This window comes from Abramis brama, assembly GCF_963993115.1.
Source record: "Abramis brama genome assembly, chromosome: 13".
NCBI classification, from domain to species: Eukaryota; Metazoa; Chordata; class Actinopteri; order Cypriniformes; family Leuciscidae; genus Abramis; species Abramis brama.
This window is the reverse complement of record NC_139975.1, coordinates 7690553-7708515: the sequence shown is the minus strand read 5'-3', so window position 1 is coordinate 7708515 and position 17963 is coordinate 7690553. Positions and strand designations below refer to the sequence as shown.

The following is a 17963-nucleotide window of genomic DNA, read 5'->3' as shown; positions in this document are numbered from 1 at the left end:
TTATTTCGAATTGTAATAGTCCTGAGTTAATATTAATAGTTTCCTATATCTGTCTGGTTTGTTGCACTGGTGATCTGTAAAAAGACTCTATATAGATAAGTGGTTTGTTGTTTCACAAAATCAGATAGCGAACGTCATGTATGAAAATGTTTTTTTTTTTGTCATACAGATTTAGAGCGCTGTAGTTTCACACTCCAAACAGGAGGTGTCGCCAAACGCCTCTTTTAGTTTCGGTTAGAATCCGGTGAAGAGCGCCGTTTATCTCCCGTTCATACGCGAGCGCCGTTCAGTTTCTCGTTTTTTATTATTCATTTACTTATTATAGACGTATATAAGAAGTGATAAAATACTTTATTAAGGGGCAGATAAATCGGATTGCTTCGGTTGTGTAGACGAAGCGTCTTTAGGGGGTTTATCAGAAGGTATGTGGTTCAGCTAAGTTAGCTCGCTAAAGCTAACAGTTTCGTTTCATCAGTTATGCAAAACAGTTTCCCATTTATGAAGTAAATATAACTATTTACTATTAACTATTATTTTATGCCTAAAAGGGTCTTCTTTTGGTTTTTCATTTTGGCTGAATATGGAATGTTTAGGTGCATGATTGATTGGTTTAGATTTTTATTAGTTGGACCTGTGTGTGTGTGTTTTGAATAAACTATATGAGTGTTTTTGACTGAGCATTTTGCCTTATATGTTGTATGTCTGGGTTGTTAACCATGCAGTGATGCTCCATTTGAGATGCATAAAACGTTATGAAATACAGTTAATTTTAGTTATTTAGTTAATTTTACAGTTAATTTAGTGTATTATAGATTGACGTATTTTATATTTTGTTTAAGCAGGGTTATTTCCAGCATGGCGGATGGAGAGGGGTTTGTGGTGCGAGTCAGAGGTTTGCCCTGGTCCTGCTCTGTTGATGAAGTTCAGAGGTTTTTCTCAGGTAAAAGAGCCTCTGCTTAAATCCCCATATTTTCTCCTTATGGTTTATTCCCTGCTTGACTAATTCTAGCTAAATTTCATTATAGAATGCAAAATTGCAAACAATGGAACAAGCATACACTTCACATATACACGGGAAGGACGACCAAGTGGAGAGGCATTTGTAGAGTTTGAATCGGAGGAAGGTCTTAAAATCGCAGTGAAGAAAGACCGTGAAACCATGGGGCACCGTTACGTGGAAGGTAGGCAACTCCTTTTGCCTTAGTTAGGATCCTTAATAATTCATGGCAAAATGCTGATCGATTAATGTGTGGTTTCAGTTTTCAAATCCAATAGTGTTGAGATGGACTGGGTTCTGAAGCACACCGGACCGAACTGCCCAGACACAGGAGGAGACGGCCTGGTTAGGCTTCGCGGTCTGCCCTTCGGATGCAGCAAGGAGGAAATTGTCCAATTTTTTGCAGGTATGTTTGATAGGAAGTTCAAATTCCCCACTTTACACAAAATTAAACAGTATGCCTACATCTAAGGTGTATTTTAGCTCATCGGACCATCATTTGCACATAAATGAACTTTGATCATTTAAATCAAAGTACTCAGTTTTAGTCATTTAATCTTTAAAATTAGGATTAGTTAAAATTTGTATTAAATCTCCAGAATTGGATCATCCAGAAGGACCAAGATGGGTCACTTTTTATTCAGCTTTGTCCTTTAAAGGGTTAGTTCACACGAAAATTTAAATTCTGTCATCATTTACTCTCTCTTATGTTGTTTCAAAAGTCTTTTGTTCATCTTCGAAACACAAATTAAGATATTTTTAATGAAACCTAAAACATTTCTGTCCCTCCATTGAAAGTCTTTTCACACAAAAGGTTCTGACACTTCAAAAGGTTCATAAAGAGATCGTTAAATAAATCCATATGAATGGAGTGGTTTAGTCTAAGTCTTCTGAAGAGACTTGATTGCTTTATATGATGAACAGATTTAATTTAGGCTTTTATTCACATATAAATATTGATCAGCGAATATAATCAGAAGCTCAACGGTAATTGCTCATTGGTTCTTGCACGTCAAGCGAACATGCCAGAGCTTCCGTTGCCAAAATTGAATGCTGTAAAGATTGTTCGGTGATCAATGTTTATATGTGATTAAAAGCCTGAATTAAATCATGTCTCTTCTGAAGACTTGGATTAAACGGATTGATTCATATGGATTTATTTTAAGACCTACATTTTGAACTGTCAGATGATGAACATAAGTCTTCTGGGTTTGAAACGTCATGAGGGTTAGTAAATGATGACAGAATTTTCATTTTTGAATGAACTATCCCTTTAATGTAATTATCAGAAATCGTACTTTAAAATATTTTTTAATTGCCTCAGCCCTTTTTGTAGTTTTTATATACCTAAAAAAAAGTGTACAACAATTTAGGAATTTATTGGGGCTTTCCAAACAAACAGAGATGGGTTGAGACAGACTCTCAATAGACATTTGCTTTAAGTGACCCTTTTTTCTTTTTCTTGCACCAAATTATCCATAAGTTGTTCCAGAAAAGGTATTGCGGCCCCATTTGGTATGTTTATTTAGTATCATTTCTCATTTGACATAAAGAGAAACCCATAGAGTAATATAAAGTCTTGTTAATGGGCTTGTGACTTAATTTGTCCCCCACTGGGGTTATCTGTCCTTGGGTTGAAGGGTTGGAAATCGTGCCAAATGGGATAACATTGCCGGTGGACTTCCAGGGGAGGAGTACGGGGGAGGCCTTCGTGCAGTTTGCTTCACAGGATATAGCCGAAAAGGCTCTAAAGAAACACAAGGAAAGAATAGGGCACAGGTGGGGATGGCTGGTTGGTTGCCTGGATACGTTGCTTTTCTTATGGTGTTCACCTCATTAAATCATCCACTGCAGAAATGACAAGACATGACCAAAGATGATTTGATGACAATAAAAACAAACAAAAAAACAAGGAAAATGAAGCCCAGCTGTTAATCTGTTTTTAGTGCTGAGTGAACCATTGAGCTGCGCTGTGTAGATTTAAAGAGGAAAAGAGCTTAGTAGATATTTAAACTTTTTGACAAGCTGGTGAATTTGCATTTTGGGTTGTAATGGACAGATATGTCAGCCAGACTCATTAAAAGTGCGGCCACATTAGCAAAATTTTACAGGCATTTGCTCACACTGAAGTTACTTTCAAACCGAGCAGCTTTCTGTTGGTCAGTCTCCTATTGGGTAGATTGATTCCTGTTGAAATTTTTTGATCTCGCCTGTGAAAATGTTGCTGATCAACGTTAATTGTGACTTTACCTTAAGCCGGGCGTACACGTTACGATTTTTAGCGTTAAAGGTCCCGTTCTTCGTGATCCCATGTTTCAAACTTTAGTTAGTGTGTAATGTTGCTGTTAGAGCATAAATAATATCTGTAAAATTATAAAGCTCAAAGTTCAATGCCAAGCGAGATATTTTATTTAACAGAAGTCGCCTACAGCGAACGGCCCGTTTGGACTACATCCCTCTACTTCCTTCTTTAATGACGTCAGTAGAACAGTTTTTGACTAACCTCCGCCCACAGGAATGCTCCCTCAACTCTACCGAAATTCGTTTATGTACTTGCACACTTCTTATAACTTACTGTGTTTACTCAGCTCTTACGGTGATTTTCTGAAGTAAAACTGACGCTTCATCTTTTGTGTGATGTAACGTTACAATAAACTTTATTAAACTCATCAGTATATGTTTGATCATCATTCAGACAGCAGACTTGTAGGCTATTAATAAATAATGGATACATACAAGCAGATGACAAATACGTTATAATAACCGTAATTAAACTACTAAACTATTACCTGTTTCATCTCTGACTCTGTAGGCATTATTGTCCGACTCGAAATGCACACCGTTACTGAGAGTTTCTGATATTATCATCATTCCGTGAGATGAAATTGTCCTGAGAGACTGAGCGCGAGCTCATGAAGCTCCGCCCCCTGGGTTGTCCAGCAGCAGCTTATTTGCATTTAAAGGGCACACACTAAAACAGCGCGTTTTTCTGAGCCCCAAAAAATGACAATTTAAACATGCTGTAAAAAATGATCTGTTGGGTATTTTGAGCTGAAACTTCACATACACACTCTGGGGACATCAGAGACTTATTTTACATCTTGTGAAAAGGGGCATAATACGGGACCTTTAATAATCGTTGATGCTTGAATGGTCACGGAATTGTGTGAGAGGAATTACGAGCTGAGCAGAGTAGTTTGCGGGCACCTCCCGATCATTTTTAAACCTGTTCACATAGGTTGTCATCTATATAGCATCTATGAATATTATTATAGCCCTGTGGCTGCAACTCTACAGTACGCATACACTGACAAACACACACACTCTAGTTGTTTTGTTGAAAGGAATTGATGTGCTGTTCTTTGCTTTTCACCAAACGATCATTTGCACACTCGTCTTTTTATTTTCTTTCTTTTTTTCTATCCAAAGCTATAGTAGCAATATTGAAAGCAGTCTCCGTGTTTAGAGCGAAAGCTCATGTGATTGCGTGCCGTGTACCAGCTGCTTCGACACGATCATCAGGTTAACTGACTCGTAACGTGTTCAGTGGTGTGTCTGAACTCACACAGTGTACGCCCGCCCTTATTTTGCCAGTATTGTGGCTTTTGAGATGTTTGGCATCAGCCCTCCCTGCTTGACCGGTAGTCACATGGCCACTCAGCACTAAGCCTAATGCAATAGGAATCTGTCAGTGTTTCTACCATTTTGAAGACTTCAGATCATGAGGACCCAGTTAAACAGGTAATACAAAGTTAACCCTAACTGTCTGAAGTGCTTTGCTAGCAGAGAACGAAAGCAGCGTGTCAGTCCAATGAGACCACACCACACCTTCGGGTGACCATAAGAAAAGTTCTTCATAATGAAGGGTTGAATGAAACTAAATATATAAGGGTGCTTTATTTATTTTTGTCTCTCTGTGTCTCTTTTTCTTTTCTTTTCGGAAACTGTTACGTAAAGTCACTGAACGGAGACGCTGACTGTTAATTAGTGTCATCCCAGAGTCATTCTAACTAAGGGTGTTTGTTCATTAGACCCGTTTTCAGACAGCTCTTATTTATACTGCACGCAGGAATGCTCTTGTCTTCTGCCACTAGACCATGGTGCCATCACTCTGTCTTTATGTCCTTAGGTATATAGAGATCTTCAAGAGCAGCCGCGCGGAAGTGCGCACACATTATGAACCCCAGCGTAAGGTCATGGGCATGCAGAGACCGGGCCCCTACGACAGGCCGGGAGGAGGCCGCGGATACAACAGCATGGGAAGAGGAGTCTCCTTTGAGAGAATGAGACGTGGAGGCTACGGTGGGGGTAAGTTATTTTTGGTGCTTATTATGCCACTTAATAATGTTTAACCTGTAACATTAATTTCATATATTGACCTACTGTACAAAAGTTTGGGTTTGGTAAGTTTTTTTTTATATACAGTACCAGTCAAAAGTTTGGAAACACTACTATTTTTAATGCTTTTGAAAGAAGTCTCTTATGCTCATCAAGCCTGCAGTTAAAAACAAAAAAACAAAACAAAAACAGTAATATTATGAAATATTATTACAATTTAAAATAATGGTTCTCTTTTTTAATATACTTTAAAATGTAATTTATTTTTGTGATGCAAAGCTGAATTTTCATCAGCAAGTACTCCAGTCTTTGGTGTCTTATGATCCTTCAGAAATCATTCTAATATGCTGATTTATGATCAGTGTTGGAAACAGTTGTGCTGCTTAATATTTTTTTATAACCTGAGATACTTTTTTCAGGATTATTTGATGAATAAAAAGTTAAAAAGAACTGTATTTATTTAGAATAGAAATCTTTTGTAACAATATACACTACCGTTCAAAAGTTTGGGAACAATAACTTTTTTTTTTTTAAGAAATTAGTACTTTAATTCAACAAGAATGCGTTAAATTGATAAAAGGTGATGGTAACGATTTATATTGTTAGAAATGTTTTTATTTTGAATAAATGCTGTTTTTATGAATAAATGCTGTTAACGTTTTACTCATCAATGAATCCTGAAAAAAGTATTCCAAAAAAATATATTAAACAGCACAACTGTTTCCATCATTGATAATAACTGAGTATCAAATTATCATATTAGAATGATTTCTGAAGGATCATAAGACACCAAAGACTGGAGTACTTGCTGATGAAAATTCAGCTTTGCATCACAAAAATAAATTACATTTTAAAGTATATTAAAAAAGAGAACCATTATTTTAAATTGTAATAATATTTCATAATATTACTGTTTTTTTTTGTTTTTAACTGCAGGCTTGATGAGCATAAGAGACTTCTTGCAAAAGCATTAAAAATAGTAGTGTTTCCAAACTTTTGACTGGTACTGTATATATACTTAAATATAATCACCTTTTTAGCGGTCCATACGTTCTCTGGAAATTAAACCCATGACCTTGGTGTTGCTAGCACCAGGAACAATCACAGAATATTACAGTCAATATATAATACAATATTACATTACTGTTATGTAATTATCTAACCCAAAGCTTTACACCCTATGCCACTCTGTTTACAGTTACAACTGTTGTGGCAAAAATTCTCATTAAACAATCATCACTGCGTAAGAGACATTTCTGAGACAAATTGTCTTTTAAAAAGTATTTATTCTTCCAAGAAGGCCCAGTTGCCCACAGAAGTCACAAAGTACAATCTGTGGAGCAAGTGCGACAAGGAAGGGAGGGCAGAGCAGCTTTTATATCATTTCTCAAGGTTTCTGCTTGCAGACTTTCTTATCTAAAGAAGGGAAGGTTCCCTAGCTAGTGGTCTCATCTTATGCTGAGCTTATGCCTACAAGCTCACAAGTTCTAAATTGGACCACCTCTGACCTTAGGGCTGTCTCCCCAATGACTCAATCAGTTCACTCAGTTTAGAAACACACATCAGTCAGCAATAGTATCATTTCAATGTCTTACTGTAAATCAATGAAAATCAAAATTTTCCATTACACAACATAATAGTTAAAGGCACAATATGTAAGATTTTTGGATTAAAATATCCAAAAACTACTAGAACAGTGTTATATATTATGTTGATTTGTGTACTTGTATTATCCCAAATGTTTCCAACAGTGTTTAAATCCAGGGAAATCAGATATTTTAACTAGCGTAACTGTCCGTGTCGTTACGTCGCCTGTCAATGACGTCATATCCGCGTTAACCTCGATTTACGGTTTTGCTTCTGTAGAAACCGTGGAAACACCAAAGATGGTTTAATGTATGTGTTTTATTAGATTCGTCTTATTGTTTAAATCTCTTGTTTTCTTGATTTACCTCGAATAACATGTTTGTACCATGCCTCCGAGACAACACTATTTTGTCAAGGAGCTAACATAGCATAATCAGAAAGAGCTTTATTTGTAGTAACAGTAACAATAAGTAGTAGTAATAATTTCTCCACCTTACAATATTTTAAAATTAATTGCGTGCCATTTAGCAACACAAGTCATCCAGCTTCATTAATATGATATTGTATGTGCAACAAATGCAACTCATATAACCTAACTTTAATTTTTACAAATGTGTTTTAGTATGATTGTTTTGCGATGTGTTACCCCACAATTTTAATTCGTTAAGTAAAGTGACCTGTATGAGTAGTAATTCAGCACTTATGGCTATTTCATCAGAATCAAATAAAATGTAAAATTGATCAAATGTAGCTGTAACAAAGTTCAAGTTCAGGGAAGATGGAGGTGGATGTTAAACGTAAACTTTAATTGTAAAATAAACACAATCAACAAAACGAAAGGAGCGGCAGCGGCTGACTGTGGCATATAGGCATAACAAAAACAGCAAGGATAAATGTCCCAGGCGCTCGGCCCCGCCCTGCTTCATTCAACAGTAACGTTAATAAAGCTTTAATTCATTAGCTCATCCATGAACATGATTTCTGCCTGAATCCCATCAGATTGCTATCCATTGGCTGTGGAGCTGAAGACGACAACTCCCATAATTCCATGCTCATTCACAGCGTCATCAAGCTACGCCTTTGTTATTGTTATAAATAAGCGACCTCTAGTGGCGAAACTTGCATACTATACCTGTACAGATTTTGACTGCTAGGTCGCTTTAGATAAGAAAGCTTTTGCCAAATGAATGATTTTGCTTTATTTCAACTGCTTCCTCTCAACATACTCATGCAGAGTTAAGTAAAGACAGTGAACGGTTTATCAGGATTTTTTTTAAATTTGTTCTTTTTCTTATTTGAATCAAAGATGGTCGTTACGGAGATGGCAGCTCCTCATTTCAGAGCACAACGGGGCACTGTGTGCACATGAGAGGTCTTCCGTACAGAGCCACTGAGACAGACATATATAACGTGAGTCCTTATACTCACAAATACGTGTTTATTTCCAGACTGTGTACTTTGTCTGTTAATGTAAAGCATTTATTGAATTATATTGCATCCAGTTTACTGTCTGTGTCCATGTTGTCCTCTCTAGTTCTTCTCCCCACTGAACCCGGTGCGTGTTCACCTGGAGATCGGTCCTGATGGGAGAGTGACGGGCGAGGCGGATGTCGAGTTTGCCACGCATGAGGACGCTGTGGCCGCCATGTCGAAGGACAAAGCCAATATGCGTAAGTATTAGGAGAGGGAATAGCTACATTCATACTGCAAGCCTTAGTGCTCAAGTGATTTATTACTCCCATCCAATTTCTTTATTGGCTGTTCACATTTTTTTTTTAAATGGTCAATATCAGATTTGAGTGCGAACTGGCCAACTGTGCGAACTGAAAAGTCATAGAAGGTCATACGCATTTATTTATAAGGTGGTGTGCCGGGGAAAGCAGCAAATTTGTGTGCTGGCGATAAGGAGGATGAGGTGAAAGAGAGCAATGTTCTTCTCATATAGTATTTTCCCTCAAGTTTTGTTTGTATAGAGCCGTCACTGTAGTACATGTAAGGGATAATCCACGGCTAGCCGTGCATTAAAGGATTTTAATGCACGACGTAGAGGCGAAGAACCACCTGACGCGAAGCGGAGGGTGGTTGCCTCTACGAAGTGCATTAAAATTCTTTAATGCACGGCTAGCCGTGGATTATCCCGCTTATACCTTGGTTATTTGCCAAGTTAAAAATAAGTTAAAGCTGTAACTGATGTTTACAGTGTCATTTTTTAACAGACGTGTAAAAATGACGGTTATTTCTTAAGTTAAGGCTCGTCAGTTCTTGCACTCCGACCGCTTTAAATAAAGTAGAGCCATCGGATTGCTTTTATTTGAATGAATTCACATTTAAATTCATTATTAAAAGAGAGAGACAGAGAACTGAAGGAGAAGGAACAGAGAGAGAGAGAGAGAGAGAGAGAGAGAGAGAGAGAGATGCGTGCGCGAGTTACCTGTGTGCGTCTCTTCTTTAAAGTCTATCAGCTAACGTCCCCTCGTTGCTTAAGAATATAGCTAACTTAATGATTCTTTAATGGATTTATTACAATTATTTATGAATGACAGGCAACACTGACAGTGACAAGGCAATCTTTATTTGAACTAATCATGTCATTTATTTGTTGTTAATTCTTTGTGCCGCTTTTTGTCATTCAACGTCTTCTCCAAGTCTTCTATTTCGTCTTGTGCCTGGGCCCATTTCTCAGAGTTGCCATATTCACCATACAAATTAAACGATATGAAAAATTCATCCATTTAGCCTACCTAAATAAACGTTTTCATATGCGTCTCTCACTCTGCTTGCAAGTGTATCTGTGTTACTATGGTTACCAATGTAGCGGATTAATTTCGAACTGTAATCAAACTGACTGGAACTACCTGTGCATTAAACGGTTTTACTGCACACCTTCCAGCCAATCAGAATCGAGTATTTAAACAGCCCATGGTATAAACGAGTATAACAGCTTCTCTGTCCCTCCACTGACTAAATCTGCTGCAAACTTCCATATTCACAGAGTGACCAAAGAACTACCAGAATGTATCGGTGTAGAACTGTGATGAATGTTGAGATGATATGGCTTTTCAGACTGAGGTTGCATTTTAAAACCTGTATCTCATTTAGGACCACATATGTTGTATAATGGAAACGATCAGAAAAATGGATATGAATCTATGATCAGCTAAAGATAAAATATTGGAACCAAATGATTTTCATTAAGTTCTGTTAACATGTCTTGAATGTCTGAATTCTTCTCATGAAGCAAACTGAACAGTTTGATAGATGATAATCTGGAGTCTAAATACCAACACTATTTCTCATGCAGAGCACCGTTATGTGGAGCTGTTCCTGAACTCAACGGCAGGGGGCGGAAGCGGAGGATATGGTGGCCAAATGATGGGCGGTATGGGTAAGAGCTCTTCTTCACCTCTTCTTCACCAATGAGTAACTCTTACTAAGCAGCTATTAGGAGATGCGTTATTGTTGCTCTGCAGGAAACCAGTCGTCATACGGACACAGCAGCCAGCAGATGGGCTCTGGCTACAGCGGTGGTTATGGTAACCAGAGTGGCATGGGGGGCTACAGTGACTACAGTGAGTGTCAGCTCTTCCGTAGCTCTGCTAGCCGGTTCCATGCCAAATCCTATCGCCCTTGGACCCCTAGGGGTAGCTGTTTGTAATGCCTGATTAAAAAGCCTTTCGTGTTATCCTGTTGTAGCTGATCAGGTAAATACAATCACCATTAAACAGTACTCCAATGCCAATATTATCATTTTAATAAAGTTTGTCTGGATTTCACATTGCCTATTTAGTATCTTTTCTGTTGTGATACCTAAAATATAATGAATGTGTATCCTTCAATATCCTAAAATTCTGAGATTTTTACAAAAAATTTAAAAGGTGTGGTGATATTTAACACTGAGAGCACAATTCAATGAAAATGTATGATTGCATGTAGGTTAGCTAACCAACTGAATCAAAGACAAACATTTATTTTTACCATTTTATATATGACAGTTTGGACACAAGATGTATAATTAAAGTAAAAAATATTTATTGATGTTATGTTTTTGATGCATGTTGCTGATGATGCATTTTGGGATTAATAATTGGGTTCCAAAAGGAATTTGCAGTGAGTTCTTCCAGCCAATGGAATTGTTAGGGGTCCAAGTGAGGTAGAATTTGATGCATCACTGAAGGCCCTATCACATGACCTCCGTCAATGCATGTTATCTCTGGCACTGCATTTCGCCTTTGACCCCACCTGACTTTTTACAGCACAGTTATTGATTGCCAAACAGTTCACCGGGTTTCATTGCACATGTGGTGTCAGTGTAAAAAAAAAAAAACATTTTATAATGTGAAATGCATGTTATTGCTTTGAATGTTTATGCAGTTTTTGTGAAATTTTAAGCAATTTTAAATGACAAACCTGCATCGCTTGTCATGTGACTGGGCCTTGAGAATCATAGTAGAAATGATGATTTCTCTCCGCACTGAGAACTCCCTGGTCCTAAAATGTGTATTTCTCCCTCCTGTCAGGTAATCAGGGCGGAATGGGCAGCAGTTACTACGGCGGAGGAAGCCGCGGATCCATGGGAATGAACGGCCTCAGCAGCGGCATGGGCGGAGGCTGGGGGATGTAGCCTCCGGGGGTTTCATAGCTGGTTTATTATCTATGACGAACCTTAATTTGAACACTGTCCTCTTTCGTTTGTTTGCTCTTTGTTCCTTGCTCCCTTCTAAGTTGTGTTTCGGAGCTTTACACAAGTAAATTTCTTTTTCCCTGTTGACATGGTTGAGGAAAATCCTTTTACTAGAGTTAGTAATTTATGTTAAAGAGAAGCTCTTTATTTGCTGAAATGTGACACAGCCTATGTATCACACTGGAGAGGTGCCTGTAAATCTGTTTACAGTCGAGTATAAAAAGAGGTGATTTTTGTTTCCTCATTGCAGGATACTACGGGCCAACTTTATCAAAGCCTTTAGTACAGGTTGACGTCTTTGCACATGGAGGTTTCACTCTGTCAGCGAATGTAGCACATCATATCTTAAACTTTTCGCTCCAGCAAAGGTGTTTTGCATGTACTTAATGCTTAATCCAGGCCGAAAGTTTAAAAAGAGTGTACAAGTTTAAAGTAAAAAAAAAAAAAAAATGTTTTGTATAATTATAAAGCATGATGGGTAGTGAAGGGGTTTCATTTAGATGCATGTTACTGTTTGCATTTGGAAAAGCGTTTGCTTCCCTCCTCCACCCTGTGATTTCAGTGTAGTGCATCAGTGGACAAATGTTTTGATTCCTCATGTCTTCACAGATGGATTCATACTTCAAGGCAGTGTTTATTAAACCATACACAATTCTATAAAATCTCCAGAGACTTCATTACAGTTTTATGAACACAATAGGAGACCAGAGAGCGTACAACACAGAAAACTGTCATACAATCTAAAATATACATTTTGTTTTCAGAGAGCCTTACAAAGTTTTATAAAAAAAAATGTAGATTTTTCTTTGACTGGTATGAGCAAAAAAAGTCAAAGAAAATACAATCCATTTGCGCTTTAGTCTTGCATACGATATCAACATTATTGATATGTTTTTAAGCAAACGTTTGCACTTGATAGTTTGTTTTATGAATGGTTGATACATTTTCTTTAATAATTCACACATACCCACTGACGTTATATAATAACTAGCCCCCATTTTGACCGATGTGAGCTCTGATAGTGGTGTGTGTTTGTAAGACAGTCTGTGGATTAAATCTTTATAGTACAAGCACATATACGCTAAAAAATATTATAATTCAGTTATTCCATGTCTCATTAAATTTTACACTGATCAGAATTTACAAAACCATTACAAATGTCATTCAGTCCAATTTTGATAAGAGACAACTAAAGACTAAAAAGCACGAAGAGTATCGAAAAATTATTCTTCTACCTTCACTCTTTGTGAACATATTAAAGGCTTCTAAGTGTTAGTTCACTCCCTATAATGAAGACTATCAGAATAAATAGTCAATTATCCTAATGTCTTCCTGTCAAAGAAACATTGCATATGATTTTGCAACAATCAAAAGGTTTAGTTAAACGGAAGCCAGTGGTGCCACAAGAAATGAATGCATAAGTGTTAAAAATACTACTATTAAAGAGTTGATTATTAGAGTTGGCCTGTAGTTTCACACACGATCAGCAGAGAGGTTGGGCAGTGTCAGGAGGCGCTGGAGCTCCTCTGGAGCAGAAGCGAATGGCAGACGTCACATACGCGGACGGGTCTGGGGTACGAGGGCAAAGCCAGCTCATTACTAGAGCAGTTGCTGCAGTAGATGTCTCCACAGTTCCTGCAATGGTGCTTTAAACAGAAACACGAGAGTGGAGTTATTCGCCAAAGGACTGAGACATAGTGATTGACAGAGTGGAACTTCACTCACTTTCCTCCGAGCGATTGAGAATTCTTTCAGGCACTGTTTGCACTGCGTAGCTTCGTCGTCTTTTAGCCAGGCCTGACCCTAGAGGACAGAAATTATAACATCAATTGCCATTATCATGATACTGGAAGTTACTTTTGAAAGAAATGAAGTTTTATTCAGAAAGGATGCATTAAATTGATCAAAAGTAACAGTAAAGACATTTATAATGTAACAAAATAATTCAATTTCAAATAAATTCTGTTCTTTTGAACTTCTATAATCATCAAATTTTCAAGTGGCACAACTGTTTTCAACATTGATGATAAGAAATGTTTCTTGAGCACCAAATCAGCATGTTAGAATGATTTCTAAAGGATTATGTGACACTGAAGCTTATATATATTAAAGTGCAATAATATTTCACAATATATCTGCTTTTTTACCATTTAGTTTTTTTTTTTTATCAAATAAATGCAGCCTTGGTGAGCACAAGAGACTTCTTTCAAAAGTATTTAAATATCTTGCCAACCACACACCTTTGAATGTTATATACAGTACATAGAAACAAACTAAGAAACCTGATAAACTAGATTCAAACAGAAATTTTATAATAATTATACTGCAATAATGTTTTGAAATTCTATTTCCAAGCTTGAGCCCACAATGTTTTAGTCTTGTCCATCTGGAATTTTAAGTCTGATCACTTAGTAAAGTTATAACATGTCTCAAGCACCATTATAATGACGATGTAGGACGAGTTACACAGCAAAGTTTAATGAAGCAAACAGTAAAGGCCCTTGCACACCGAGTCCGAAATTCGCATCAGAAATTTTCGCACGTTAAAAGATAAATACGACCTCACGTTATGTCAATCACGCTTGCACACTGCCTCTGAAACTTTCGTCCGCCATAAAAAAAATAAAATTCTGATCAGGTTCGATTTTCTGCGTTTTTCGCATCCGTAGCAAGCATTCTGAATGGTGTTTTGACAATTCAGAGCCACCGAATCACGAATACGAAAAAACGCATGCCAAAATTTCGGACCTTTGCTTGGCTGTACAAATGAACACAAACAAAGGTGAACTTGCATGAAGCTCTTTTACCTTCAAGGCTTTATTGACCTCTTTGAAGTCCTCCATCTTGAGTTTGGATCTGAAAGTGGGATTTTAGAGTAAGACTAGTGTGTGATATCAGACAGGAGGGGTGACAGAGAAATGAAGATAGAGTGGTCTCACTGGCTGAGATGAAGTCCCATCTCCTGTAGAGCCTGTTCCTGCTCCTCACACAACTGCTGGAGCTGCTTCTTCTCCTGTCGAAGGTCAAGAAGCTCCTGCGGAAACAAACGTGCAGCATGCTGGATCAAAGCAATAATTTATTCACGACAAAATAAAAAGATGTTCATTCTTGCTTTGATTTTGTAGAATGTCAAGTGATTTATTGTCTGCCCTGGTTAAAGCAGCAGTGTATCTGACCGTCTGCAGGCCCTGCAGCTGCTGGAGCTGTGTGCGCAGCTCTGTGCTGTTGTCCTGTTCTCGCTGCAGTTCCCTCTGCATGTTCTGACGCTGTTCTTTCTCCACGCTGAGCTCTGACTCCAGGCCTGCCCTGTACAAAGACAGAACAGCAACAACATGGAGTCAAATGATGGGGTATCTGCAGGGTTTTTACAATCAGATTTAAGGCTTTAGAGTTTATTACGACATGCACAAAGCATTTATTACCATATGGGTGGTGTAAAGAAACATCAAAAACCATAAAATGACTGAAATATGATTTACAAAAACAAATAATTCAAATAATACAGGTTTTGACAAAAATAAAAAGGTTTATAAAATGATAAAGCTCACAAACCATTTTTTTAAGAATTATAAAATCAATATAAGAATCAAAATGATAAAGATTCAAGAAATCTAAAAAAATATATAGAGAGAGTATAAGGCTAATGGCACACCTTAAGAAAAACATGCTTTTCACTACTATAGTGTATGGAGAAAAAATATGTATGCTTTTATTGAACATTGATGGAGCAACATATTTTGTGTGTAAGATAAATCATAAAAGTGGTTTATTTGTTTAAAAATCTTGATTAATGTATGTTTTACCCCACACACAGGGTAAAGGCTCACTAGCATGGGGCAAAAGGCACAAACTATTGACACAAATACTTTGCAAGTAAAGTCCAAAACATGTTCAAAACAATCACTAGCAAAGTTTGTATTATTTTCTGTTTATTTTGATAAATTTTCAATTAATATACTGTCATTAAAATATGTTCATGAACAGTTAATGAAATACAATGTGGATAGTCAATCATTTTAGATCAGATTCCAATCGGATACACAAATAATCGGATTTGGACTGACGGTGTAAACGTAGCCAAAGACTTCTTATGGCCATACATGTGATTCAACTGAACTTAAGACTCTTTAAGGTCCTACGGGAACCCTGTAATAAATCAAGATCTTGAGGGGTGAAAACATGACAGCAAAGTTAGCGTTGCTAACCAGTTCACACTACCTGAGCGTGTCGAGGTCGGCGAGACGCTTCTGCAGAGCGTTCACTTTCCCTTTCATCTCCGATTTCAGCTCATTCTGGCTTTCATCTGAATTCTTGCGCACATTTTCTGAATTTTGAAGTCTGAGGAGCAAATGCTTGAGTTTAAGAGGTTTCAAAAAAAGTCCATACACTGCATATCATACATATCTCCCATAAGTTTACCCAAAATGAAACTTCTGCCACTATGTTGTTTCAAACCTGTATGACTTGTTCCCCCAAAGCAAGAATAAAAAGAGAGAGTTATCCAGGTTTGGAACAACATAAGGGCGAGTAAGTGATTTTTGGGTGAATATTATTATTCCTTAAATGTGCACCTCTGCTCCAGTTCTTTCATGGCAGCCTCCATCTGAATCATCTTCTTTTCCAGTTGTAGCATGTCCTCCACCTTTTTCTGGGCCACTCGGTCAGACTCCTTATGGGTCAGACGAAAAGATATACGTTTCAATTGGTTACAAGTTATCCGATTCCAGTTAACATCATGCTGTACAGACAAAAGCAATGTAACACCTGTGCTTTGTTGAACATCTGTATGTTGAGATTCTTGACTTGGTCCAGTTGTTGTCGTAGTGCGGCCAGCGAGTCCTGTTTCTCGTGTGTGTCCTTTTCCAGAAGTTTCATGGCGACTTCCATTTCCTGTTTCATACCAATCTGCAGCTCCAGCTCCTTTTGTAGCTCCTGATTGGAGACACAGTGCATGCGACTGGCTCTATACAATGTTATATACACTGCCCGGCCACACACTCCATCAATTAGTGTTACAAGAACTGTTGCCAAACATACAACATGCTAGAAACATAATCACTGCAACAATGATCCAGTCACAGACGCTTAAAGTCCCCCTGTAGTCAATCATTTTGTCCCTTAAAACTCATCTTTGATCACTAAAATGACACATTTAAACATTTATTTTCCTGTGAAAAATATTTCTTCATGTCTTAAAATAGCTTGAATGTAACTCTACACCCTTGTTTAATTTAGTATACGCTGAGCTATGATAAATTAGTCAAAATGGCTTTGACTTGTGACTTTGCACATGGTTTGTCTTAAAGCATATTAAAAACACCACATAGACATACAAACAACTTTAAAAACTTGAAACTTTAAGACTTTGTGACTCCAAATCAAAAATAACTACATTCAGAGCTGGATTATTTTACATTCTTACCTGCCGGATTCGTTTCTCCTCCTTGTACTGCTTCCAAACTACATTGTACATTTCATCCAAACCCTGACGTGTCTGCCGATATGTTTCCAGCTCCACCTGGCTGTCCTGCATAGTCACCTAAAACATTCCAAATGTGAGGCAAATTTGTCTTCACTTGGTAAATAAAAGTGGCCAGATGGTAGGTCACTTTTTTTGGAATTACCTTTATTTTCTCCATTTCACCTGATGGATTTTGGGTTCCTTGCGATTGTCGCATTTGGCTTGCTTAGTTCGGGTTTTAATGGCATTTAACATTAAATTATATTATTGATTTGCTTGCACTAACACTCAGATGGGAACAAAATTTGAACTGAATCGAGCTGGATGATGGACCAAGAGCTGATTATAGCCGAACTGAACTCATTTCATAATTGATGAACACAGTTATTGAACTGAACTGAATCAACACTGAACTGACTTCAGCTGAATAATGACACGATTGTCTGTTTAGAGCTGATTTACAGCAGAACTAGAATTTGTCTCATATTTGACGAAGTTTGAGTCATTGATCGTAAATTTTCTGTTTATCACTGTTTGAAAATCTGTATTGTATAAAGTGCTATATAAGTAAAGGCGACTTGACAAAACGATTAGTGATAAACCAATTTTGTTAGGCTATCAGCATTAGCACTTCAAGAGGTTAAATTAAGCTTCTCACATTTTTTTTCTAGTGTTTTTCACTAATTATTTCATACAGACATGCATCTTGTAACTCTCACCTCCTCTTTCCTCTGACTATTTTGAAGAATACTAGAATTCTCTTGTTTAAGTTGTTCCTGCTCTTCACACAGAGCGTTGATTCTGTCGGTGGCTGCTGTAAGCTGTATACAAGACATAAAATAAATAAAAAGGTTTTCATGTTAATTCTGTAGTGCATGATTTATAAGCAACAAATCAAA

The 17963-nt window shown here is 37.4% G+C and overlaps 2 protein-coding genes across 9 annotated transcripts in view; one reads left to right on the top strand and one right to left on the bottom strand.

The window, feature by feature from the left end:
• Positions 1–219: 219 nt before the first annotated feature.
• Positions 220–12265, top strand: hnrnph1 (heterogeneous nuclear ribonucleoprotein H1). Of its 7 annotated transcripts, none has more exons than XM_084133138.1 (11): positions 220–503; positions 843–940; positions 1026–1181; positions 1260–1403; positions 2638–2776; positions 5127–5305; positions 8229–8332; positions 8457–8592; positions 10224–10307; positions 10393–10491; positions 11440–12265. In XM_084133138.1, the coding sequence occupies exons 1-11, from the start codon at positions 478–480 to the stop codon at positions 11541–11543; spliced, it is 1269 nt and encodes a 422-aa protein (XP_083989264.1). In that variant the 5' UTR covers positions 220–477; the 3' UTR covers positions 11544–12265. The 7 variants fall into 7 exon arrangements, with proteins under 7 accessions (XP_083989264.1, XP_083989265.1, XP_083989267.1 ...); XM_084133139.1 differs by having other exon boundaries at positions 221–422; XM_084133141.1 differs by having other exon boundaries at positions 221–422; positions 10393–10623.
• Positions 12214–17963, bottom strand: part of rufy1 (RUN and FYVE domain containing 1) — a 22822-nt gene continuing 17072 nt past the window's right edge. For both annotated transcript variants that reach the window (XM_084133135.1, XM_084133134.1), the window contains exons 8-17: positions 17784–17885; positions 17026–17142; positions 16368–16535; positions 16175–16272; positions 15822–15941; positions 14780–14909; positions 14543–14637; positions 14411–14459; positions 13329–13406; positions 12214–13249 (exon numbers count right to left, since the gene is read on the bottom strand). In XM_084133135.1, the coding sequence (XP_083989261.1) occupies positions 13109–13249; positions 13329–13406; positions 14411–14459; positions 14543–14637; positions 14780–14909; positions 15822–15941; positions 16175–16272; positions 16368–16535; positions 17026–17142; positions 17784–17885 (1098 nt within the window). In that variant the 3' untranslated portion in view covers positions 12214–13108. The remainder of the gene's footprint in view (positions 13250–13328; positions 13407–14410; positions 14460–14542; positions 14638–14779; positions 14910–15821; positions 15942–16174; positions 16273–16367; positions 16536–17025; positions 17143–17783; positions 17886–17963) is intronic.

Coding starts and splice junctions, on each gene's coding strand:
- hnrnph1 (XM_084133136.1), top strand. CDS start 478: ATGCAAAACAGTTTCCCATTTATGAA. Junction 5,306..8,228: donor ACGTGGAGGCTACGGTGGGG/GTAAGTTATTTT, acceptor TTTGAATCAAAG/ATGGTCGTTACGGAGATGGC. Junction 8,593..10,223: donor GAAGGACAAAGCCAATATGC/GTAAGTATTAGG, acceptor TTTCTCATGCAG/AGCACCGTTATGTGGAGCTG.